At 47.8% G+C, this 26,682-nt stretch overlaps 2 protein-coding genes across 2 annotated transcripts in view; one reads left to right on the top strand and one right to left on the bottom strand.

The window, feature by feature from the left end:
* ZNF12 (zinc finger protein 12) overlaps nt 1-25,308 on the bottom strand; it is a 62,476-nt gene extending 37,168 nt beyond the window's left edge. Inside the window, exons 1-3 of the mRNA XM_070043567.1 lie at nt 25,285-25,308; nt 24,782-24,914; nt 23,732-23,796 (exon numbers count right to left, since the gene is read on the bottom strand). The gene's annotated coding sequence lies outside the window, so the exon portion shown is untranslated. The remainder of the gene's footprint in view (nt 1-23,731; nt 23,797-24,781; nt 24,915-25,284) is intronic.
* LOC132593448 (speedy protein E4-like) lies at nt 2,994-25,386 on the top strand. Its single transcript, XM_060284419.1, has 7 exons — nt 2,994-3,102; nt 3,625-3,837; nt 4,063-4,121; nt 4,606-4,691; nt 6,215-6,383; nt 6,544-6,648; nt 24,796-25,386. Exons 1-7 carry the CDS (start codon nt 2,994-2,996, stop codon nt 25,384-25,386), a joined length of 1,332 nt encoding a protein of 443 aa, XP_060140402.1.
* Nucleotides 25,387-26,682: the final 1,296 nt, after the last annotated feature.

Genomic DNA, 26,682 nt, shown 5'->3' with positions numbered 1-26,682 from the left:
ACGGGGACAGAATACCAACCTTCTAGGATTTGAAAGCCTCTTAAGCAAGAGGGAGACTGAACTTCTGTTCTGTTATACAAGGACCCAGTCAGCGGTGATGTTTGAAAGCACGATGATTGCAAATCTGAACTCATTTGCCTCCTAACGATGGAACGTCCACAGCAGAGGGACACAGGTCCTCAAGCAGCAGTGCTTTTCCCAGCAGTGCGGGCCCTGAGGAGAGCCGGGCTGTGGCAGCTCTGGAGGACCTCAGACGCTCTTTGCATGGCCTCTGAGACCTAGAACATCTCAGAAAGTCCACGAGTGCAAACCAAAGAGACACTCAGTCCCTGCACCTTGGATGAACTGATCTGACTCTACGTATGCATTGCTTGGGCTAATTAGAAGTATGTAAGTGATCAAAAGACAAACTAAAACTCTGGGCACATCCTGAACAACAGAGATACTTCTCATCAAAGTCCAAACAATAATTCAAAAGCAAGATTCAGAGCCAAAATGTGGAAACAACCCAAGCATTCATTGACAGATGAATGGATAAAGAAAATGTAGTGTGTATATTCATACAACAGATATTATTCATCCACAAACAGGAAGGAAAGTTTCTAATTGATAGAAAGAGCATGTAGGTATTTTTCAATGATTGTTTGACATTTCTTTGTATAAACAGTGAAAATTTAACAATTCCACTTGTAAGAGGAAAGGTTAGTGTTTCTTTGTAGAAACAGTTAAGTCTCAGCAGTAGAGGCATAAGCACACACGTGCACGCAGAGTAAACAGAAATACCGCCCCGCTACCTCCCCCCAGTCTGATCCCCCGATGAGCCCTGCTGAGTCTCCCTCCAAATATATGGAACCTGTTGGCTTCTCTCCATCTTCTCAGACATCGTCTTCCTGCACTACCACGCCAAATTCCTAAGCATATCTGGGTCTCCCGACTTCCACTCTTGCTGAATCCCCACCGCATCCATTTCTACAGCAGCCAACATCAATTGTTTCCCTTTCAGTGCAAACTGGATCACGACACCTCTCATTCACTGCTTTCCCACTGCACTTGGCATACATCTGAACTTCTTCAGACCTAGGGTTTTATTTCCTTCTCGCTCACTGTGTACTGTCCACACTGGCTTTGGGGTCTAGGAAGGAAATTTTGACACAGGCTACCACACGGATGACACGTGAAGACATTATGCTAAGTGGATAGGCCAGATACAAATGGACAAATGTTACATGATTCCATTTCGGTGACATCCCCAGAGGGGTCACATTCATGGAGACAGAAAGTGGAAGGGTGGGTGTCAGGGGCTGGGGGGGATGGGGAGTCAGTGTTTAATGGGGACAGAGTTTCAGTTTGACAGCATGAAAACATTCTGGAGATGGACAGTCGGGATGGTTGCACAACAATGAGAATTCTTTATTTTTTTTCTTAAGATTTTTGTTTTACTTATTTTTGGCTGCGTTGAGTCTTCTTTGCTGTGCGCAGGCTTTCTCTAGTTGCAGCGAGAAGAGGCTACTCTTCGCTGCGGTGCACGGGCTTCTCATTGCGGTGGCTTCTCTTTACGGCGGAACACGGGCTCTAGGCCCACGGGCTCAGTAGTTGTGGCTCGTGGGCTGAGGAGTTATGGCTTGCGGGCTCAGTACTGGTGGCGCACGGGCTAAGGTGCTCCGCGGCATGTGGGATCTTCCCGGACCAGGGCTCGAACCCGTGTCCTCTGCATCGGCAGGCGGATTCTTGACCACTGTGCCACCAGTGTCATGTCACTCAACTGTACCCTTAAAATGGGCAAATTTCATGTGATGCACATTTTATCACAATAAAAAAAGAGCGAAGGAAGGAGGGAGGGAGGGAGGGAGGAAGGGAGGAAGAAAAGCAAGACTCAGACCCCCAGGCGAGGAGTGGAAGCATGAGTTGGGAAGTTCGGAAGAAGCTTCCAGTGACACTGCATGATCCCGAGTTGGTTATTTTCTTCTCTGCATCCTGGCTACCGTGTACTTCCTCCCCTCATAGAAAAATAACCTGTCTTGAACTGGAGATTTTCCCATTTAGGCTTTTCTACATGTGACATTTTTATTCAGGTAGTGAAATCTCTGGGACAACAGTGATACTACATTCTCAAAATTCTGATAAGTAGACGAGAACTTCTTAATTGGAATCGAGGGGCAGGCTTTGGACAACCCATGGACTTTGTGAAATCCAAAGGGGCCCTTTTTGTGTGTGTGTGTCTGTCTGTCTGTAGACACCCGTTGAAGGGTGCGTGAGCACGTGTAGTTCTGTATGATTTTAGCTTCTCAAAATGCCTCTTGGACTCAAAGGTGCCTGAGGGTAGCGGACGTGTGCTCCCCCACTACAGAATTCTGAACACAGTGCCAGTAAACACTGAGCAGAAGAGCTTTGCAGAATTCCATGTTTTAACGTAACTTTTTAATCCAGTGAGTCAATGTACCTGGGATATCTTTTTACATACTTATCTCACTCTTATAAGGCCGAACCGTTGCTGCTTCCCCTAAGTCTCCTTGTCCCTCTTCCCACTCTCCCACCAGCCCGTGGAAAAGGAATGGGAGGGAGGGGGAGAGTCCAGCAGGGAGAGGACAGCGCACCTGCTGGGAAGCGGTAAAGCGGGGTCTGGACACCTTGAGGGGGGTTTTGGAGGACGGGCAGAGGTTGGGTCAGTGGCAGGAGATACCATTTACCCCTGATCTCTGGGACAAGTGCACACATAGGTCTGACAGTTACTTGTGATTTCCTTCAAATTGCTTCCCAGGTTGGAATGACGGATGATGACATCAGAGGCTTCCGACCTTCCTGATTGGAAGGACCGGACTCCGTGGTGCTCGGCAACAGTAGTAGACAATAGCATCTCGCCAGAGCTTCTCTCCACTGCCAGTTGCCCTGCAGTTGGAGAAGGGACGACCACTCGTGTTTAGCCCAAGTCCAGAACAAGAGTTGGGACAAAGCAGAGTCTAGGCTTCGAGGAAGGGAAGAGTTTGGGAGACATCATGGACAATCGTCCACCGAGTTCCCAGGCTGAGGACGAGACCTGCCAGCCCAGCTCCTCAGGGTACCCCCTGGAGGTGACTGTCTATGAAGAAATCCCAGGACCGTCAGGTGAAGGAGCTGGCACGAGAAGGAATTGCAGAGGCTTGACCGGTAAGGAGGAATGGGTACAGAGGTCGGGAAAGAGCCCCTGCGAAAGGTGCCTATGAAAGAAAGGAGACATTCGGAAAGCCAGAGATTGAGGGAGGAGAGCACAGGAGCTGGGGACACGGAACACCTGGGGAGCAAGAAAGAGGGTTAGGAGACGAGATCCAAGGATGAGAGAAGGGAAGAGAGGAAACAAGGGGAGGGTTCTTTTTTTCTTTTTTCCCCTGGTGGGAGAAATTATCTACCATGAGAAAGAGTTTCGAGGACAGGAAGCTGGAAAGATGACAAAAGGAGTCAGGGGAGGGATCGGTAGATATGGACAGAGAAAGATGGAAAGATGACTTGGGGCAAGGTCAGCGGTCTGTGAGACTGGAAAGCACGGGGGTGCTTCAGGGGGGAGGCAGAGTCGGGGTGGGGTTGGGTGGTCACCAGTGGCTGAATTCCCAAGACGAGGGCGTCATACTGTAGTCTCTTCTCCTTCGTCAGCCCCCTGGGCCGGTTGCACCTCCCCGCCTCAGCGCCCCGGCGGTAAGAGGAAGAGGTCAGTGGCGTTCAGAGCGGAGGTGAAGGGCGACCCGGCCGCTGAGGCCCAGGACACCTGGGTCGTGGAGTGGCTGATTGGGCTCAAGATGAAGCTGAAGCGACAGCGGGTGTCTTCAGTGCTGCCTGAGCACCACGAGGTCTTCAACAGGATGCTCGGTAACGATGAAGGGGCATCACTCCCTGTCACTCGGCCCCCCTAGAAGGGGAGTCACCCCCTTTCCTCCCACAGTGAATGGTCTTCAATCCCCTCTTCCCGTCAGCTTCACCCTGGGCCACAACTTGGCATTTCCCCGGGGCGGGGGGCGCGGTTCTCCCTCTTGGATCTGCAATGCTCCCACGACAGCCCTGTTCCCACTGGCAACATCTGCCCTCTTTTCACAGAGGATCCCGTCGTTAAGAAATTCCTTGCCTGGGACAAAAGGCTGGAAGTATCTGACAAGGTAAACCACCCGCTGAGATGGATTCCAGCTCCAGCGCCTGTCCTGGGTGGGCGCACGGGGTGCTTCCTACACCCACGTTTCCACTCCCCTCCCAACCTGATGCCTTGTCAACACTTCCCTCCGGGGGCCTCGAGGGCCCCTCTGGGATCTGAGCCCCAGGTGTGCCCCTTTGGTGGCTGCTGCCGAAGTCCCCTCTCCTCTCAGCTCCTGGGGACTCGCCTTGGCTCCGGTTCAACAAACACAATCCAGTGCCAGTGGCCCTAAGTCCACATCCTCAAACCCACAGCCTCCCATCCTTGGAGCGTCGCCAACTCTGACCTTCTGTCCTCCCCCCTTCCCCAAATGATCAGGCTCACCCAACACAGGGGGTCTCCTCTCCAAGTGGCACCACCCATTCCTCGTCCCCTGCTCCCTTCTCCCTCCCACTCTTTCTCCTCTTCCAGGAGGTGACCTCTCTCCTACGTTCTTTCCCTCTTTCCATCAGTATCTCCTGTCGATGGTGATAGCTTATTTTAGCCGGGCCGGGCTCTTCTCCTGGCAATTCCAGAGAATCCATTTCTTCATAGCTCTGTGAGTACCTTGCTCCATCCCCGCCATCAATATTCAACACCCTGGGAGGGTGGAGAGAGACGGGGGGCTCTGACCTTTCATCTATTTTTTTAAACCCCTTTGTACTGTTTACTCTGGTGTGAAAATGACAGGATTACGGTACAGTGGTTTCTTTTTCAAACAAAGTTATGTTTTTTATACCATTCGTTGTCAAAACAAACTACCCTAATGTCAATTAAAACACTGAACGAAACAAAGCAAAACACAAAACCTTCCTAAGAGGAGAGGAAGAAAGAACTGACACCATCCTGCCCCCGAGTAAACAGACTTGAGACGTTTCCGGTTCTGATTTTCCAGTCTCGGGTCTTCCCACATCAGCACCAAGTGTGATTATCTTCCGTTTCTGCGTTCCCACGACAAATGCCACAATCGGGGGGTCCTCATCACATAGCGCGGATCTGGTGTAAAATGCTCCCCACTGACGTTTCTTCCAAGTCTCCCAAGCCAGTCGGCTCTATTTGCCTCAATATCCTCCCAAAACACAGGTCTGACCGCTTCACACAATTTCATCGGCTAATGCCGTGCCAAATCAAGGCCAGAGCTCTGGGCTGGAATTCAACTCTCTCTGCAATCTCCAGCACACTGTCCTGACACTTTACTCCTGTGTTCCACTGTTCCTTCCAAATACCCTGCCCTCTAAGTTTCTATTGGGCTTTCTGTCCAGGTATCTTTCCCACACATTTATCTGAAGAAAATGACCCTATCCTTAAAGTGGGTTCAAACACCAAAACCTTCACGATGCCTGATCTCCCTAACTTCTGCATCCCGGAGCCACTGGAGTTAAAATCGTATTATACTGTGATGCTTTGCATTATAGTCATTTCTGATCTCCCCCCTTCCCCTTCCCCAGTCCCATCAGACTGGACACAATGTGGAAGGCAGGTCTTGTCAAAATGTCAATGCATTCCCAAAACGCTCAGCACAATTCTTTTCATTTTGCAAATGTTCGTTACTGTGAGTCTTCGAGGTAATCAGTATTGCATTTGGCTCTGAGATTAAATGTTCATTCATTCATTCATCTAATGAAACCTTATTACGTACACCGTACATGCCACGGAATATGAGGTGATGGGAACAGAGATTCACAAAAGGCTGTTGAATTCATGCATCAATATGAACCAAGCCCTAAATGTGTCATTTGGTAGGAGAGGGATGAATGCAGAAACAGATCAGATCAGCTCCTGCCCTCAGGAACTGTCCATGTACCTACAACATAGGGAGAGAGGTGTGTCCACATAAAACAAGTTGAAGGGAACGGGGTTTGGATTTTGTCCTCATCCTCAAGGTGTGAGAGGCACCCTTCCGAAGGTCCTGCCTGGCAGTGCCTCCTTGACTACTGGGCGGCTCTCGGTGACGGTGACGGTGACGCTGGGCAGGGCTGGGTGGGTCTTGTGAGGATGTTCAGCCTGCCTCTTTCCTGGGAAGCTGATCTCAAGCGGAGGCCCTTCCTGTCCTGATGACAGCGACCTGATGTCTTTCCCCAGCTATGTGGCCAGCGACATGGAAGAGGACAACCAGGCCCCCAAACAGGCCATCTTTTCGTTCCTCTATGGAAAGAACCGCTCCCAGCGTCCCTTGTTCCACAAACTGCGTTCCCAGTTCATCCGTTCCATGGGCTGGAAGACGAGGGTCACTCGAGAAGAGTGCGAGCAGGTGGGTGGGCTGTGGCGGTCTCGGGGAGGGGGAGGGCCGCAGAGGAGGGGGGGATCACGGGGAACTCGGTTTGGGACTTGGGGATGGACGAGAAAGAACCGGAGGCCGGGCAACGGGAGGCAGCGGCATCCTCATTGCCAGAGGCTGTTTTTCTTTCCAGATCCAGGCTTTTGATCCAGAGCTCTGGGTGTGGGGAAGAGATCGCGCCCTCTTGCCCCAGGGGCCCCAGGAGCACGCAGGCCTCACGTCATCGGCCTGCGCAAAGGTAGGTCTGCCTGCGTGCGCAAAGGTGAGGGCGGAATGACGTGTTGTCTACTGAGGAAATCGGAGGAATCCCACTGCTGGACCCACATCACCTCTCACGCTGTGAAGGGGGCCAGCCGGGCACACAGCCACACGCCGACTCAGCGCCCAGCCACGGACTGACAGCCACACACAGACACCAGCACCATGGGGCCCGTGGGCGCCAGACCTCGGGGAAACCAGTTTGTCCCAGACGCATGGGTCTCACTGAAGTCATTTCACCCAAAGCAACTGGGTCCAAATGACAGCTTTGACGAGATGGTGATTTTCTTCCATATACTGTGTTTCCAGTTTCTCTTTTTCATTCATTTTTGGCCTTACATCCCTCAGGGATGTGGGTTCTAGCATTTACCTACAACAAAGTAAATGTCTACACACAGGATATTACATACAACAGCCCACACGTTCAATAAGAGAAGATGAATTAGGACTGGCTTTATTTTCATCCAAATTTACTTTCAAATTGCTTATGGCCAGATGACCTGGGACTCTTTATTTCCCCTGACTCGCCACTTCCGGACCAATGATTCCTCTTGGACAATTCACCTTTTCCCCCTCAAGTTGACGGTCAAGGGGGTTTATCACAACGAGTGAAGGTTAAGGAATGCCATCTTCAGCATGGCTTATTACAATTGACACATTAGAGTTCTAGATGTGGGCAGAGGACTGAGCAAACATCTGGTTTAAATCTTGCAAACTAGCTGTCTTAGTCCATTCGACCTGCCCTACCTACTACGGACCGCGTGGCTCATAAACAACCCACCACAGTCTCTTCTACAAGGCCAATCATCTCATTCATGAGGGCTCTACCCCATGACCTAATAACCTCCCAAAGACCTCACCTCCTAATACCAGCACCTTAGCGGTTAAGATTTTAAGATTTCAACATAAGAATTCTGGGGGACACAAACATTCAGCCCGTAACACTAACCAAGTTGAGGACTGAGTATTATTTCAACATTAGGATCCAGGGACTTCCCTGGTGGCAGAGTGGTTAAGAATCCGCCTGCCAACGCAGGACACACGGGTTCGAGCCCTGGTCCAGGAAGACCCCACATGCCGCGGAGCAACTAAGCCCGTGCGCCACAACGACTGGACCTGAGCTCTAGAGCCCACGAGCCACAACTACTGAGCCTGCATTCTAGAGCCCGCAAGCCACAACTACTCAGCCTGCGCGCCTAGAGCCCATGCTCTGCAACAAGAGAAGCCAACGTCATGAGAAGCAACGGAGAGTACTCCTCGCTCACCACAACTAGAGAGAGCCCACGCGCAGCAACGAAGACCCAATGCAGCCAAAAATAAAATAAAGGAAATAAGTAAATAAATGAAAAATTAATAATAAAATAGACATTAGGATGCAGGGTTAGCGTCAGGGTTAGGGATCCGGCATCAGGTCTCCTGGTCCACGATGCTGACTTGTCATTCATGTCTATAGTGTGGTGCCAAGTTCAGAACTGAAGTGGTGCCAGAGGACCAAGGTGAGTTGAGACTAAAGCAGCATTTCTCAAATGCCAGCTCCCTGCGCAGAATCACCTGGGGTCTTCGCTATAAAGCAGATTACTGGGCCTGACCTTAGGTGTATTCAGTAGTTTTTGGAGTCAGGGTCACCAGAGTCCAAGAATCACACTTGAAAACAATGAATGGCTCAGGACTGGGGTTCAGAATGGAGAATTTGAGATAAAACTGCAATCATAAAGGAGTCTCAATTCTGCTTAGAATTGACTGAGCATGTGAAAACCTTTATATCTGCACAGTTGCCCCTTTGCAATCTGACATCCTTGCTCTTTCTCTTACTTCCAGATCACAGAGCCCAGGAGAGATGAGGATGTTCAACACGAGGGCACTCCAGACAGTGATGACAGCTGTGAGGAAGAAAGGGGGAAAGCCTCTTGTGCAGAGAATCGCGAAGAACCCAGCACCTTCTAGAATGAGCTGAGAAGAGTCTTCATATCATACTCCTAGGAGCGGGGCATGCTTCTAGGAGTCTGTGGCAGGACGATAAGAAAACAGGGTTTTCTCAGATGCCATCCTTTTGGAAGTCACCACCCCAATTTTCAGATCATTTCATTCAAACCTCCCCTGAGGTCCCATTGGAGGTCCCATTTTTTATACACTTGTTTGCCCCGGTCTAGAAGCATTTGAAGGTGGAGTGTAGGGGCTCAGAATAGGAGAGAAAAAGTTTAAAATATATAATGAGAACCATAGGGTCGTGACTGATGACTTAACTTTCACAGGCTTATTTGGAAAATGTCACCTATCAAATTATTGTATTTTTATATTTATATATTTATTTTAAATAGTTTTAAATATTTATTTTGAAATAGTCTTCATTTTGAAACACCTTGTTCCTACAAACTTTTCTGATGAGTATTACAGCTGTTGTATATTTACACATATATACAATCTTATTCACATTTTCAAGAGAGATTTTTATCTATTACATAATATACATTTTATATATTACATAATACTCCCATTCTACTTATAGCTAGGTGGGTATTTCCTCCCACATCTTGTAAGCATAAATTTTATTTTTTTAGTTCTCATTATTGAATTGTGGGAATTCAGTCGTAAATTTTTAACTTGTCTCAACATGTTTGTATGTTATTTTAGATTATTAAAGAGCACCGAGCAATGCAGCTTTTGGGAAAATACAATGAAGACGAAAGTCTTCCCACAGTCATGATGTGTGTGGTCATTACCAGTCGGCTTCGCCTCTTTGCTGTCCAACGAGGTGCTGCTTAATGGTGCTGTGATTATCCAACCACATTTCTTAACTCTGAAAAATAATCCTTTTCATGCAGAGAAAACTACAGAAGATGAGGCACATCTTGCATCATTCAGGACTCCAATACTGAGAGACAAGTGTTGGGTACAAGGAAAGATAGCTTTATTGAGGAAGCCGGCAGTCCAGGGGAGATGGTGGGCTCATGTCCCGAAGAACCAACTCTCCTCTCCTGAGGTTTTGCTTGAGGACTATACAGGGACAAGAGCAAGGGGCTACATGTTGAAGAGAGGGTTACAGGGTGCGTGATCAGCTCACGGACATGCTTCTGATTGGTTGGTGGTGAGGTCACGGGGACCCAACATCATCAGCCTTCTGGTTCCAACTGGTCTGGGGTCTACGTGCTTGTGGGCAGCATGCAGTTAACTTCTTCCACCTGCTGGGGGTTTCAGTCTCTGCCAAGCAGTTCCAAGGACATGGCTCAGAATATTACCCGATAGCCCTTGAGGAGGAACTAAAGGTCCCTGACTGTGTTGAACGGCTAAAGTATGATTATTTTGTCTTTGCTGTTTTTCTGGCCACACCACGCAGCTTGCAGGATCTTACTTCTCTGACCAGGGATCAAAAACAGGCCTCTACTAGTGGAAGCGCAGAGTCCTAACCCCTGAAATGCCAGGGAATTCTTGACAGTACACTTAAAAAAAAAAAAAAAACAGACCAAAAGAAACACAGTTTTAAGAGAGCTTAACTTTCTCAGAAATGCAGAAATTTTGTTGTGCATTTACTTTCTTTTTTTTTTTTAAAATACATTTATCAATTTATTTATTTATTTTTGTCTGCGTTGGGTCTTTGTTGTTGCACGTGGGCTTTCTCTAGTTGGCGTGATCGGGGACGACTCTTCGTTGTGGTACATCAGCTTCTCAATACGGTGGCTTCTCTTGTTGCGGAGGATGGGCTCTAGGCACGTGGGTTCCAGTAGTTGTGGCTCGCGGCCTCTAGAGGTTTCTTTATTTTCTATTTTTTGCAAGTATTCATCAAATGTTTATGGCTTGAAGGAATGACAAATAATTTCTTCCAACAATCTTCACACTGCTTAAACTATGACAATATTTAGCGTCTCAAATTTCGTATGACCTTACTCTCTCCGTGCTCTAGTTTCTAAAAGCATGTGGGATCTTCCCGGACCAGGGCTCGAACCCGTGTGCCCTGCACTGGCAGGCGGATTCTTAACCACTGCACCACCAGGGAAGTCCCTGTACATTTATTTTCAAAACATAATAAGGCCGGATGAATTCAGAACTAGGGGCAGAAAGCTCTTCCAGTGAGACACAGAAGCTCTGCTGTTTAGGCAGTTTTAGAGAACAGCTTTCCAACCACTTATTAAAGAGACCAACACTCCACTAGAAACAGTTATCATTTTACAGAGAGAAAACCAAACTCCCGCTTTGCATCGATATAATATTTGATACTCAGAGAACCAGAGGCTCTTTTTTGAAAACCTCTGGAATAAACATCAGAACTGAGCCGCCTTCGGCTCAGACAAATGAAATTCCCTTTCCACCCATCTCCTGCAACTTTCTATATTCACTGAGGTTGTGTCCTTCACTATCCTCTTTCTGGTGCTGGAACAATCAGTCATTTCACTTTAGGACCAAACTATTTTTGTTCCTGTTAATAAACAAAACTACATCTCATTATCTTGCATACAAAGTTGTACCTCTCGGCTGCTGGAACCAAGCAGGACCATGCAGGGCCCTTCCATGTCCCCTGCCTCTTGTTTGTAAAACAGCTGCAGTCTCCCAGGCCTCCCCTGAGTCACAAAAGAACAGGTTCAAGCAGTTAATGATTAGGACAACAGCACTCACAGAATCTTTGGTTCCTCCCGAAGGACTTAAGTAACAGCGTCAGAGACACACTCCTAACTTGTTTTTCAGATACTAAAACCACTCCAAGAGGAGAAAGCTAACTGTATGATCACCAGACTGGAGCTATGACGTCAGCTGCTCCACCTTGAGCAGACCTGAACCAATGGCTTACACAATTCCAGGAACTGCCCTCAATGGGAGGGCAAAACCAACACTGGAGTTGAAGATTAACTGTGCCTGAAACAATCAACATGACACCGACCACACCACTGCATGACCAATTTCAAGGTGATGGTTAGAGCTGACTGTGCTACTCTGCATGTAGCCCCCACCGGCACAGCCCAGAGACTTCCCGTCTTTTCCCTATCAACCCGTTTTCCCTCTAATTAGCAACTGGGAGATGGTTTTGGGGACACTAGTCCGCCATCTTCCCAGGTTGCCAGCTTCCTGAATAAAGCATCTTTCTTCCTCCACCAACCTTTGTCTCTGGAACACTGACTTCTGAGCGATGAGCAGCTGAACCTGAGTTCTCTTACAGCTGATAACATTACTATTGGTCAAGTCTCATTCATATTATATTAATGATAACTTTGAACCAAAGTTACTTCCATTTCACAAAGAAAACTAGCAGCGAATAATTGACAACTGCCCATCACACATCAGCATTTTAGGCTAGGAGAGCTCATGAACACACATAGCACAACTTTACATAGCCACAAACATCCCTTACACGACTTCTCCAAGTGGTAGAGACAAACACATTCATTAACACACCCACAGACACAGCCTCTAGGTAACAAATAAAAATATGCAGCAAGAGCATAGAACTTGAGATTATGCTTAGTAATCAATGTTTCGGGTTTCTGTCTTGCTTAGAAATGACCTCGGTATCCAACGATTATCCAGTAAGTAACACAATTTAATATCAGTTCAAGGCTTTACGTAAACTAAAGATCTTGGAATTTATCGACAAGCTAACACAGTACAAAACACAGTTACTGTTGAAAGAAAGTTTGTCGGAATAATAAGTAAATGCGGTTAAACACAAATTTACATTTTTCACAGCCTTAAATACTAAGTAGAAGTAATGTTAGCTTATTTGATGGGCACACCTATATAAATTTAGGAAGAACACTCCCAGGTAGATTTTTTTAAATGTATGCCTAATACCGATAATTAAGATAAGAATAAATATTTATTAAACCAAAAATATTAAACTAGCTTCATTTGTCAAAGATTTACCTAAATTATGTAAACTTGAAGTTTTTCCGTTTCTGAGTTGAGTTTTGGCTGCACACAGAGGCTTGCTGGATCTTAGTTCCCTGACCAGGGACGGAACCCGGATCCTGGCAGTGAAAGCACCGAGTCCTACCACTGGACGGCCAGGGAATTCCCTGACTTGATTTCTACAAGAATACTTTTCTAGCACATTTAACATATGAGAAGTTCTAATTCCTTTCTCTCTGAGAATTTTAGGGATATATAATTTTTATAAGCACATTTGTATCTTTGTAGGCCAATCAGGACAGAAACCCTTTAATTTAAGAGACTCTACAATGTACTTTAATAGATCCAGAAGTAGGAAAACATTACATACTCACACTGTCAGAGGTAAAGACCTTTCTGAATTACAGACACACAGACACAGAGAATGGAACTTTTACCTTCAGTTCTCAAGTCTTAGACATGAGTCAGGAATAAACACTCACCAGTCTAGATGTTAAAGAGCAGTTCTCCTCCCATTGGGCAAGAGATTCTCAATTGATTTGAGCTTGTCCAAGTAGACAAACAGAAAAGACTAACAAACCAGATCCTCTGTTACCTCTCACCTAACTGAGATTAGTTCTGTAGAAACTTAATCCCTTTGGAGAGACCATCAAAAGTCTTCAAACGACAGAGCCAAACTCAGAATCCCTGCTGCTCCAAATGGGGAACCACTCAGCTGTAATCTGAAAACAACGCAGAAACACAGAAGTAATACAAGGGGAAACTAAAGAAACAGAAAGTGCTCCAAGTTCAATGGCAGCTTGGGTTCACCCCTGGGAGAGGAGATAAGACGTACCTGGGCTTCACTGGCTCATGAAACACACCACTTGTTGCTGGGCTTTTACAGATTTATTTACGTGTAATTGATATACAAAATCCAGCCCATGTTTAATTTGTATAACTTGATGAGTCTGGACATATGCACACACCTGTGATACCACCACCACCATCACGGTAAGATACTCTTCACTTCCAAAACATTCCTTCTATCCCTTTGCGCGCGCGCGCGTGTGTGTGTGTGTGTGTGTGTGTGTGTGTTAGAAAGACTTAACACAGCAACAGGTACATGAAAAGGTGCTCAACGTCACTAATCATCCGGGAAATGCAAATCAAAATCATAATGAGATATTACCTCACATCTGTTAGAATGCCCACAATTTTTTTTTTTTTTTTAAAGATAAGAGTTGTCAAGGTTGTAGAGAAATCGTAACCCTTGCATAGTGTAGGCAAGAATGTAACATCGTGCAGGCACTGTGGAAAACAGTACGGAGTTTTCTCAAAATCTTTTAAATAAAATTTCCATATGATCCAGCAATCCCACTTCTCGGTATACGGGCCCAGCTCAGAGACACTGCAGCTTCGGTTCCAGAACACTGCAATGAAGCGAATACCGCCATAAAGCGAGTCACATGAATTCTTTGGTGTACCCGTGCATGAAAAACTTATGTTTACACTATACTGTAGCCTGTTAAGTGTGCGATAGCCTTGTGTCTAAAAAAACAATGTACATACCTTTATTGAAATATACTTTAGGGAAGAGAAATATAGATCAGTATAACAGGATAGAAAGCCCAGAGATAAACCACGCACATATGGTCACCTTATCTTTGATGAAGGAGGCAAGAATATACAATGGAGAAGAGACAGCCTCTTCAATAAGTGGGGCTGGGAAAACTGGACAGCTACCTGTAAAAGAATGAAATGAGAACACTACCTAACACCATAACACAAAAATAAACTCAAAATGGATTAAAGACCTAAATGAAAGGCCAGACACTATCAATCTCTTAGAGGAAAACATAGGCAGAACACTCTATGACATAAATCACAGCAAGATCCTTTTTGACCCACCTCTTAGAAAAATGGAAATAAAAACAAAAATAAACAAATGGGACCGAATGAAACTTAAAAGCTTTTCCACAGGAAAGGAAACCATAAACAACAACAAAAAAACAACCCTCAGAGTGGGAGAAAATATTTGTAAACGAAGCGACTGACAAAGGATTCATCTCCAAAATATACAGGCGGCTCACGCAGCTCAATATCAAAAAAACAAACAACTCAACCCAAAAATGGACACAAGACCTAAAGGGACATTTCTCCAAAGAAGATATAAGATTGCCAACAAACACATGAAAGGATGCTCAACGACACTAATCGTTAGAGAAAGGCAAATCAAAACTACAGTGAGGTATCACCTCACACCACTCAGAATGGCCATCATCAAAAAATCTACAAACAATAACTGCTGGAGGGGGTGTGGAGAAAAGGGAACCATCCTCCTGCACGCTGCTGGGAATGTACATTTATACAGCCACTACGGAGGACAGTATGGAGGTTCCTTCAAAAACTAAAAATAGGGCTTCCCTGGTGGCGCAGTGGTTAAGAATCCTCCTCCCAGTGCATGGGACACGGGTTCGAGCCCTGGTCCGGGAACATCCCACATGCGCAGGGCAACTAAGCCCGTGTGCCACAACTACTGAGCCTGCGCTCTAGAGCCCGCGAGCCACACCCACTGAGCCCGCGTGCCACAACTACTGAAGCCCGCACGCCTAGAGCCAGCGCTCCGCAACTAGAGAAGCCACCGTAAGAGGAGTCTGCGCACCGCACAGTGAAGCGCCTGCTCGCTGCAACTAGAGAAAGCCCACGCACAGCAACGAAGACCCAACGCAGCCGAAAATAAAGAATAAATAAAACGACATAAATTTATACAAAACAAAAAACCAACTACACATAGAACTAACATATGATCCTCCAACCTCACTACTGGGCACCTATGCTGAGAAAACCATAATTCAAAAAGAGACACGTACCACAATGTTCACTGCAGCACTATTTACAATAGCCAGGACATGGAAGCAACTGAAGTGTCCACTGACAGATGAATGGATAAAGAAGATGTGGCACATATATACCATGGAATATGACTCAGCCATAAAAAGAAACCAAATTGAACTATCTGTAGTGAGGTGGATGGACCTAGAGTCTGTGAAACAGAGTGAAGTCAGTCAGAAAGACAAAAACAAATACCGTCTGCTAACACACATTTATGGAACCGAAAGAAAAAAAAAGGGGGTTCTGATGAACCTAGTGGCAGGACAGGAATAAAGACGCAGACGCAGAGAATGCACCTGAGGACACGGGGCGGTGGGGGAAGGGTAAGCTGGGACGAAGCGGTGGCATGGACATATATATACACTACCAAATGTAAAACAGATAGCTGGTGGGAAGCAGCCGCATAGCACAGGGAGATCAGCTCAGTGCTTTGTGACCACCTAGAGGGGTGGGCTAGGGAGGGTGGGAGGGAGACGCAAGATGGAGGGGATATGGGGATATATGTATACATACAGCTGATTCACTCTGTTATACAGCAGAAACTAACACAACACTGCAAAGCAAATATACTCCAATAAAGATGTTAAAAAAAAAAATACTTTAGGGACTTCCCCGGTGGTCCAGTGGTTAAGAATCCGCCTTCCAATACAGGGGGCGCAGCTTTGATCCCTGGTCGGGGAACTGAGATCCCACGTGCTGTGCTGTGCAGCACAGCCGAAACAAAAAAAGATTAAAAATACTTTACTGCTAAAAAATGTTAACCATCATCTGAGCCTTCGGCGAGTAGTAACCTTTTTGCTGATGGAGGGTTTGAAATAGTGTGAGAATTACTAACATATGACACACAGACAAGAAGTGAGCAACTGCTGTTGGAAATACGGTGCCAACAGACTTGCTCAACAAAGAGTTGCCGCAAACCTTCAATTTGTGAAAAACACAAGATCCGGGAAGCACAATAACTATAATAGAATATAATGTAATATAATATAATAAATTATAATATAGCCTGTATATTCAAAGAAAAGGAAATCAATATTTAGAAGAGATACATGCACCTCTATATTCATTACAGAATTATTCACCAGAGCCAAGATAGGAAAACTACGCAAATTTTCACCAACACAGAAATGGATAAAGAAAATGGGGTATATACATAGGATATTATTCAGACTTATTAGAAGGAAATCCTACCAGTTGTGACAACGGGGATATAACTAGAAGACATTATGATAAGTGAAATAAGTCAGTCACAGAAGGACAAAACTGTGTGTTTCCACTTATATGAGGTATCTAAAAGAGTCACACATAAATTGTCAGGGGTGGGGGAGGCGAGAATGGGGAGTTGTTCAATGGGTATAAAGTTACAGTTACACAGGATGAATATGTTCTAGAGAACTGCTGTATGACTAAGCGTCTATAGTTAACGAGGCACACTATTCTTTTCGTCTGAATTAAAAAATTTCATTCAAGTGCAACTGACCTACAACACTATGTTAGTTCCAGGTGCATAATATCAATATTTCTATACGTTAGAAAATGATCACCAAGATTAAGTCTAGTTGTGGTCGAGTTCCCATCCATCACCGTACAAAGTTATAATGTTATTGACTGTATTGCCCATGCTGTATATTGCACTCCAAAGACTCATTTATTTGGTAACTGCTTATCTGTTCCTCTTAATCTCCCTCACCTATTTCACTCATCCACCTACCCTCTTCTGGCAACCACCTGTTTGTTCTCTGTATCGATGAGTCTGTTTCTGTATAGTGACATTAGCTCATTTACTTTGTTTTTTATATGCCGCATACAAATGAGATCATACGGTATTTGCCTTCCTCACTCTGACTTATTGCACTTAGCACACCACCCTCTGCCTCCATCCATGTTGCCACAAATGGCAAGATTTCATTCTTTTTTTTTAATTTTTAAAAATTTATTTATTTTACTTTTGGCTGCATTGGGTCTCTGTTGCTGCAGGTGGCATCTTTTCTAGTTGCGGCCAGCGGGGGCTTCTCTTCCTTGCGGTACGTGGGCTTCTCATTGCGGGGGCTTCTCTTGTTGCAGAGCATGGGCTCTAGGTGAGTGGGCTTCAGTCACTGTGGTACGCGGGCTCAGTAGTTGTGGTTCGCAGGCTCTAGAGCATGGCTCAATAGTTGTGGCACACGGGCTTAGTTTCTCCGTGGCATGTGCAATCCTCCCGGACCAGGGCTTGAACCCATTTGCCCTGCACTGGCAGGTGGATTCTTAACCACTGCACCCCCAGGGAAGCCCCTCATTCTTCTTTTTTTTTTTTTTTTCTGGCTAATAGTCCATTGTGTGTGTGTGTGTGTGTATGTGACGCATCTTCTGTATCCATTCATCTATGGATGGACACATAGGTTGCTCCTATATACTGGCTATTATAAATGATGCTCAATGAACATAGGCGTACATGTGCCTTTTTGAACTAGTGTTTCTGTTTTCTTCCAAAAAAATACACAGAAGTGGAATTTCTGGATCCTTTTATAGTTCTACTTTAAAATTTTTGAGGAATGATGTGCACTACTCTTGACACGAAGTTTACCTGGTGCTGTTAGGTGAATCCATCCAGGATCTCTGTGAAGACCTCCCAAACTGTTAAAACATAAGGGTAGGGACTTCCCCGGTGGGCCAGTGGTAAAGAATCCCCCTTACAATACAGGGGACCTGGGTTCAATCCCTGGTCAGGACACTAAGATCCCACGTGCCGCAGGGTAACTAAGGAATGGTGTGGAGGAGGTTAAGGAAAAGACCACGCCAAGCACAGAGGCCGTTTAAGATGGCAACAAACTCCTGACATTGACTGGAAATCAAAGTTCTTTACGTGTAACAATCGAAGAGGCAGGATGGGTCCTGTTAGCAAGGTCCCCTGAGATGCCAGGTCACCTGACCCCCAGCTCCAGATGCAGAGACGTCCGGGACCCAGGCTTTGCTGGCCTGGGAAGGCTGAGGGTGCCCACCTGCTGACAGGACACCAGGGGGTGGGGGGTGGGGGGGTGAGCGGGGCGGGGGGAAGAGCTGGTTGCCGCCCAAGGCAGACGAGCGTCTGTGCAGAACTGCCTCGGCTCAGCCTCGAGAAGCCTGTCTCAGAAATCGACAGCAAGTCTTCCAGAAGCTCTGCCCATATTCCATTCAGGCGTCACTGGTCACACCTGTGGCTGCCCGGATGAAGACTGGGGGCCCACACGTTCACACACTGAAAGTTATTACCAAATGCAAGAGAGTGAGGGATCAGACCATGAACTACTCTCATTTTAAAGCGTAAGTAGAATCACGCACACCTTATTCTCCTTTCCGGTTCTGCATTTGTAATTTCACAAAATGTGTGATCTGTGGGGCTTTTCTAATTGCTTGTAATTTTGCCGGATGAGAAAAAAACAGCACAATAAGAAAACATTGTAGTTTTCACTGGTAACGGGCATAAAAATATACGCACTGTTGCTGCTTGAAAACAGCATTCATGTGAATGTTCCAGATGATTTTCTATTTGGTGATGGGTTAAGTGGCTTGCCCACGTTCACTTTTATGTAAAGGGAAGATGAGAAAACTGCACTTTAAACTTAAAAAAATGGATGTCAGGAAACCTGGATAACAAATTAAGAAAGCAATCAGAACTGCAAATATTGAGGGGTTTTAGGTTAGTTTCAAAACACAAGGGAACAACCCACGACGTATGTGTCTTAAAAGACCACTTGGTACAGTAAGATTCCACACAGACAGCCTTGTAATCCCACAACTCAGAACTGGTTACACATTTCCCACAAGCCACTTTCTCAGCGTTACGTTCACAGTGTCGGCTCACTCCCCTGCTTGGTGGCAGAGAGGACGGGTCTCCTTTCCTTTCTGAGATTCTTTTCATGAGTGGCTAGAAAGCTTAAGCACTGGAATTCCATTAGAGAAAAGGAGTATTCCTCAGAGGATTGTACGTGACAAAACCCCAAGAGGGCTTTAACAGCTGCGTCCCTGTGTCAGAGATCTCCCATGCATGGCTGGGGCCCAAATGACACACAACAGCGGGGGCCCAGGGGCCGCAGTCCTAGGACGCCGCTCCACAACCAAAAGGGTCCTCTCGCTCGTCAGGGAAAAAGAAAGGTGTTCCCAGACACACACAGCCTCCACAGCCAGGAAGCGAGGACCCTACCTGCCTGGCCTGTCCCAGGAGAGTGGCTGATGCACTGCCCAGAACCAGAAAGGGGAACTGAGACCCAGCAGAAAGGGAACCATGAGACCGACGCATTCCTCCCCTCTCACGCGCCTCCGCCCGCAAAGAAGCTGCACCTCAGTACTGACCAAGGAAGGTGCTCTTCAACTAGGACTCTTACCCACACAAACGTGCTGATTTCTAGAAACTTTTGAAATGCATAGTATTCAACCTCTCAAAGTAAAAAAAAAAGTAATGAATTACATAGCAATGCTGGAAAATACAGGAAAAAGACAATGAACTTTGGAAAACAATGTTTACTAACATGACCCCAACTGGAAAAATTTAGAAACATTTAACACGACTCTGAAAGCCAATAAGACAAGGAAAACAAAACAGAACGAAACAAAACAAAACAAGACAGTATTGGGGCAGGAAGACGGGCAATGCACATGACAGGCCCTTCATATAAAAACAGAAATACACCAGTCTGAAAAGACCACAGACAGAAGGATTCCAACTACGTGACATTCTGGAAAGGGCAAAAATACACAGACAGTAACAAGATCAGCAGCTGTCGGGGGCTCGGGGACACTGTGGGGGATGAACAGGTGACCGGCACGGATGTTTCGGGCAGTGAAGTGCTTCTGGGTAGCACTGCAGTGGTGGCTGCAGGTCATCACACTTGTCCAAACCTGGGCAGTAGGACACAGAGAGGGAGCCTTAATATAAACTACAGACTCCACGGGAGAATCAGGGGTCAATGCTGATCCATCACTGCGATGACGCGCCACATAGGCCTGAGAGGTTATCAAGGGAGGGAACCCAGAGGGACGGGCATAGGAAACTGCTGTCTGCTCGATTCTCCTGGAACCCTAAAACTGCTCTAAAAACTGTCTATCCATTAAAAAGAAGAAACAGCTTCTAAGCATGTGAAAATACTCTCAACCTCATTCACGATTCAGAAAAACCCCAAGGGAACGTCCATACTGCTTACCGGGGCCTAGGACCAGCGGGAACACGCCGCGGCCTAGCCCCTTCCTGTCGGGCAGCGCGCTGGAGCCCAGAGTCCCCCTGACTTGACCCACCGCACCCCACCCCGTGTTTCATGCCGTCCACGGTCTCTACACATGACATCTTTAGATCAGATGACTCACTGTCCCGATTACAAGGTTTCAGTTTCTCCACAGGATGAAACAAAAACCAGCACAGAGGGGAGGCTCTTCAGTCAACCTCAGGGTCTGCCTGCATCCACGTCCCGCTGTTCCTGACGGGAGGCCCACGTCCTAAGGAAGGAGGTCCTTACCAGCACCTCAGGAGCCTCATCCAGTCCACCTCACGCTGCTCTGAGAGCCTCGCCAACCTCTGCAGCTACCCAAGTCCTGGTCACTTGAGGCCCGTCACCCTTCCCCGAGTCACTGAGCCACGTGCTCTGACAATGCATTTATAACCAGGCTCTCGGGCTTCCCTGGTGGCGCAGTGGGTAAGAATCCGCCTGCCAATGGTGGGCACACGGGTTCGAACCCTGGTCCGGGAAGATCCCACATGCTGCGGAGCAACTAAGCCCGTGAGTCACAACTACTCAGTCTGCGCTCTACAGCCCGCACGCTACAAGTACTGAGCCCACGGCCCACAACTACTGAAGCCCGCATGCCTAGAAGCCACGGTCTGCAATAAGAGAAGCCACCGCAATGAGAAGCCCGCGCACCGCCACAAAGAGTAGCCCCCGCTCACCGCAACTACAGACAAACGCCTGCGCACAGCAACAGAGACCCAATGCAGCCAGAAGTGAATAAATTAATAAGTAAAGAAACAAAAATTAAAACACATAGATAAGTAAATAAAAGCAGGCTCTGCTGTGTCAGCACTCTGGAGTTCCCGACGTATCGACGGGCAGGATTCCCGTCCTCTCCCGTAATTACGTCTGTGAAGTGCCTTTCCCGAGGAGAACAGAAGCTCCTGGAAGCAGAGAATTGCTCAAGATCACATGCAGAACCTGAAGACATCTGAAGTTTATGTCTAAGATAAAAGACACGACACTAGATGGCGTGAAGGGTCCCCGAGGCCAAGAGCCAGGGAAGCAGGACACGTCGTCTGGGGACCCTTCCACCAGCAGAGCAGAAAGTCTCCGTGGCCAGAACTGGCACTCAATTCGCTTTGAGCTGAGAAGCACCCGTGTCATTACATAGGCTCCCCAAAGAGTAATTCCTCCCACATGTAAGAGAGGAGATGGCTCTTCAGGCAGACAAGGCAAGTACAGTCTTCCCAGCTGGCTGAACTGTGTGTGCTGACGGTCACCATGGAGCTGGGCCCCAGAGCTCTGCTCTCTCCTCAAACCCCCAACTTCACCCTCACCCTCAGCTGAGGAGCTGCTTCCCTGAGAACAGAGAAGCCATTGGAGGGCTTCCCCACCTGCAACCCAGCTCTGCCATCCCCTCCCCACTCCAGCACCCCGGGCAGAAGCTCTCCCCTCCCCCACACGCATCTACTGGATAATTCCCACTCTAATTTCTCCCGTCAAAACACAACACAACACAACATCCTCCCCGGACCTCAGCTCCTACTCCAGCTACTGTCCAATTTCTCTTTTCCCCGTCACAGCAAAACGTCCTGAAAAAGTTAGAAACACAACAAACCCAGTTCTCCCACTCCTCTCTCCTAAGCGTCTCCGATCAGGATTTTACCCCACAGATCCATCCAAACGCATCATCAGCGAGGTACGACCTCCCCCCAGTGCTGGGCTCGATGGTTAATGGCTCCATTGAACGGCTACCTCGTTTGTCCAGTCACCCAGGGAACCTCTAAAGTGCTTCCCATATGCAGACAAAATGCTGTGATTAATATTTTAGGAGAAATACTCAGCATGCACAATACACTTGAGCTGCTGGAGGAAAGAGGTAGCAGCACAGAAAAAAAGTTTCCGTAACTACAGAAATGAAAAGATCAGCTATTTTAATGGTAGCAAGTACGGGATGAAGGGGAACGACTAAAAACCATTTAGACTACGACATTAACAAGCCTAATACTACAACGTGGTAACAGAGGCTGGTGAAGGACTTTAGAATGAACCCATTTTTCTGGGTAGGGTGACAGGCTAGACGATGCAACGATGAGCCGCCAGGGACAAAAAGAGAAGGCAAGGGGCGGGGGAGCTGTAAGTAATCATTCTTGGATCTACTGGATCTAGCAATTTGAGGTGCCCTTTGGACAAACTCCACAGAGATGCTGGCAAGTGGCTGGACAGAGGCATCTATCTGGTCCCGCTGGGAGAACTGACAGAGCTGGAAGTAAAAAGCACCACAAGGCGAAGTCAGACAGGTTGAAGAGTCATGAACCAAGAGTGAAAAGACAACACACAAAGAGGGGGGAAGAAAGAATCAGTCAGGAAGAGAGCAAGGAGAGATCTGTCACAGAAACCAACACAGCAGACTCTGCAGATGGGAAGGCGACAGTGGTCTGAGGTGACGACTGGCAAATCGCCACTGGTTTGTATGCTGGATGCCAGGTCACCTCAACCGGATCAGGTTCCGGGGAGGGGCAGAACCAAGACCGCAGGCTGCACGATACAATACAGGTGGGAAACACGGAATCTTTGCCACAGACATCACTACATGGTGTGTAACGCGACCCTGTTAGATTGTAAGTGACAAAGAGGGAAATTTACTGGAAGGGTGACAAGGCTGTGCTTCCAGATGCTCCTCATTGCGTCCCTGGACTGAGCACTGAAAACAATGTACCTATGTGACAACGGTGTTCTACTGAACAGAAAAGTTCTATGCCCTGAGTGCTCCCTGGAAGGCATGCTCTCGGCTTACGGGAAGGACAGGAAGGCACCGATGTCAACACGTTAGGGGCTGTGGCTCAGGAAGGCTAGCGGCCTACAGCGGGATCCTCAAGGAAACCTTTAACGCCCGAGAACAAAAGTGCTTCGGCAGGACAATGTAAGTCAAGCAAGGGATGGCGTTTTGCCACAGATGTCAAGAACACGAGGCTTGTACTGTGTCTATAAGAGGATCGTGGGATCTACACGTGGAACTTGCCAGAAACACTTGGTACTGACCTGCTCCTCTACGCTTTGTCGAACCACATCTTTTCCCTACTCCGACTTTCCCATTTCACGTTTTGAACTATTCGCCTCCCAAGGTGTTATCACAAAAGAACAGCAGCAGGTAAATAAGTAAACAGCAAAACTCACCAGGGGCTGATTCATTTTCTGCTGCTCTTGGAACAACGTGCAGGACTGTGACAGTGGAGGCGGACCTGCAGAAGGAAAACGCAGGCAGTGAAGCTACGACTGAAGCGGCTCGGGGTTGCACGAGCACCCGCCCCGCGCTCCACAAGAGACACCTGTGGGAGACCCGCCATTTCCTCTTCAGAAGGGCCTGTTAGAATGAGGAGGGAGCAACCACACTCAGGTCTGTAACTCCCACGTGGCTGTGGTACCTGAGGGGATACTTTTTTTTCAGCACCGAGTGTACATTGAGTCCTATTAAAATAAACCTCCGTCAATAAATATGAAATTAAAAGACGCTTATAGTTTATCTCTTCTAAGTCTGTTAACAACTTAGATCAGGAAATCCACAGCATACCCGGAATAAAGGGACACAGGTGCGTTTCAGTCTTTCAATTATTTGTACAAACTTTACAAACTTCAGTGCGACGCTCAAAAAGCTCTTTCATTAAAACTGACTTTAAGTGGACAGAACACCTGCCCTAGGAGTTTGGAGTCCTGTTAGCGACCCCACGTGCACACCCGGTGAGGATCTAGGACAAGTCATCTCCCTCCTCAGGCCCAATCTCTTCCTTCCTCAAGCGAGGCAGCAGGACAGAAGCCTTGCAGACTCATCCTGCACTAACTACACTGTGCGATTCCACAGGGCACAACCCAGGGCGGCAGCGGACACTTAGCTTCGACAACCAATGTGCTAACGCGCTTTGAGAGACACGTGCGAGATGCCCAGACGGCGACAGGAGGAGGAAGACGAGGAGGATCGCGGTTGGACCGAGGAATGGACGCGGCACGTCCCGCCCCTGCTCCCCCAGGACCCCCGGAGCTCACAAGTCCCAGGGGAGCCCCATCCGGAGCAGCCGGCCCTGCCCTCCAGCCCGGCCCATCCACCTCGGGGAAGCGCTCAAACCCTCCCGGTCGCTCTCCGGCGGGGCCCGGGGCGGGCTACCCGAAGCCCCGCTCTCCAAGGGCCGCAGGGTCCACAACCGCCTGCAGGCCCGCAGACGCAACACCTACCCCGTCGACACTAGCTGACAGGCCCCCGGCTCCCGAGGCTCCGGTCCGGGGGCTGCTCCTCCGGCGCGCTCCTCTCTCGGGTCCCTCCGCTGCGCCTCCCGAAGCCACTGGGACCGAGGAGCCGGCTCTGGGCCTACGGCACAAACTCCCTTCAGGCCCACGGCTCTCCCGGAAACTCGCTATGCCGCGCGCTGCAGACGGTCGGGCACTGCACCGCCGCCGGCCGCTCGGCCACTCCGGCCCAGGCCGCGGGCTCCGCGGCTCGAGCTCGCGGGTCCCACTCCCAGCCTCCGCCCGGCCTGCGCGAACCCTCCCCTGAACAACTCGCTCGCGCTGGCTGCCGGCCGGGCCGGACGGCGCCCAGCCCCGCAGGCCCCGAAATGCTCGCCCACAACAGGCCAAGTCGAGGGAACCACGACCAGCGGACACCACGGCACACACAGGAAGCGACGGCGGCGCGGCGACGATGCGTTGCGCCAACACGCACAAACCGTGAGGCGCACCTGCGCAGGAGGACGCCGGAAGTCCGCCTGCCAAAGCCCGACCGGAGAGCGGAACAAGTGCCAGGACTCTATTTCCCAGAAGTCTCCGCGCCGTCCAGTTAGTGAGCCACTTAAACGTCTTCAAGTCATCTGGCCGTGAAGAGCTGCTGGGCTGCGACGGTGGGCCGTCGGGACCAGGGACTCAATTGCCCATTTGTCTTCACTCCTGTTAGGGATCAAGGAAAGCTGCGGCCTCAAGCGGGGGCTGTGTGATGGCCTCCAGGGTCCCTGGTCATTTCCCTGTCCTGAGACATTTCGGGTTACATCTGAGATTCCCCCACCGCCAAGAGAGGGGAAGGAGCGTATCATGTTCGCTTAACTGAAACGCTACAACTTTCCTTCAAATCCTAGGATACAATAAATGCCCAGCCATGATACAAACTAATATTACCCACGGAAAGAAAAGAAAATAGAAATTGTAGCTGTTTACACAGCCAACACGATAAAAACTGTACGAAGATCAGATACCAGGGATCTTACCTCTTAAAGAGGATACCGTTTATGTGAGGTAAAAATATCATTTTTCAAAAATGGAATCATAAGGGTAATGATTTATCACTATTTTGGGGGTGAAATAATATAACTGTGTTTTTGGCCAACTGTTCCTTAAAAGCTGCTAGGGGAAAAGTTAAAAATAAAATCTCCAGGGACTTCCCTGGCGGTACAGTGGTTAAGACTCCTAGGTTCCACTGCAGGGGGTACGCGTTTGATTCCTGGTTGGGGAACTAAGATCCCGCATGCTGCGCAGTGCAGTCTCATTAATTAATTAAGTAAGTAAGTAAGTAACAAACAAAATTAAAAAAAAATCTCCCGCCAACCGAGAAAATCCTCTCCACAAATGTAGACGTAAAGAAAACGGTTTTACTGTTGAACAACCATTAAACCAGACTGTTGTGCACCACAGGCGAAGCACTAATGTTTGTGCAAATGAAATCAACCTCACCTGTTTTTTTTTTTTATAGCTCAGCAGATAAATTCTGTTGCATACATGTTCTCAAGATAAACGGGAACTTGTCTCATGTGAAAAGACTTGACACCACCATAAAAATGGCATACATTCTTTCAGAGTGTATCCTAAATTCACCTGGTAATCTCGGTGGCTGTCCATGCTAGTTAATACCCTTTATCCAAAGGAGAAAGACAACTGCTCCTATCTCTAGCATAAGCAGGTACTTAGAGCTCAGAGCAAGGTGCCTACCACCTAGCCTAAACTCCCCGGGTGACAGAGATAAAGAAGATAGCTCTCAGGTCCTTAACAAAGACATTCCTGGGTTGTAATGCTGGCAAGAGACTGATTTAGCTTTTAGAAAGATTTAGATGCTTACGAAAGGGACAGAGGAACTATTTATATTACAAGCG

This window comes from Globicephala melas, chromosome 15 (genome assembly GCF_963455315.2).
Source record: "Globicephala melas chromosome 15, mGloMel1.2, whole genome shotgun sequence".
Taxonomy (NCBI): domain Eukaryota; kingdom Metazoa; phylum Chordata; class Mammalia; order Artiodactyla; family Delphinidae; genus Globicephala; species Globicephala melas.
Note: the sequence above shows the minus strand (reverse complement) of the source record. Positions and strands in the feature narration are given on the sequence as shown.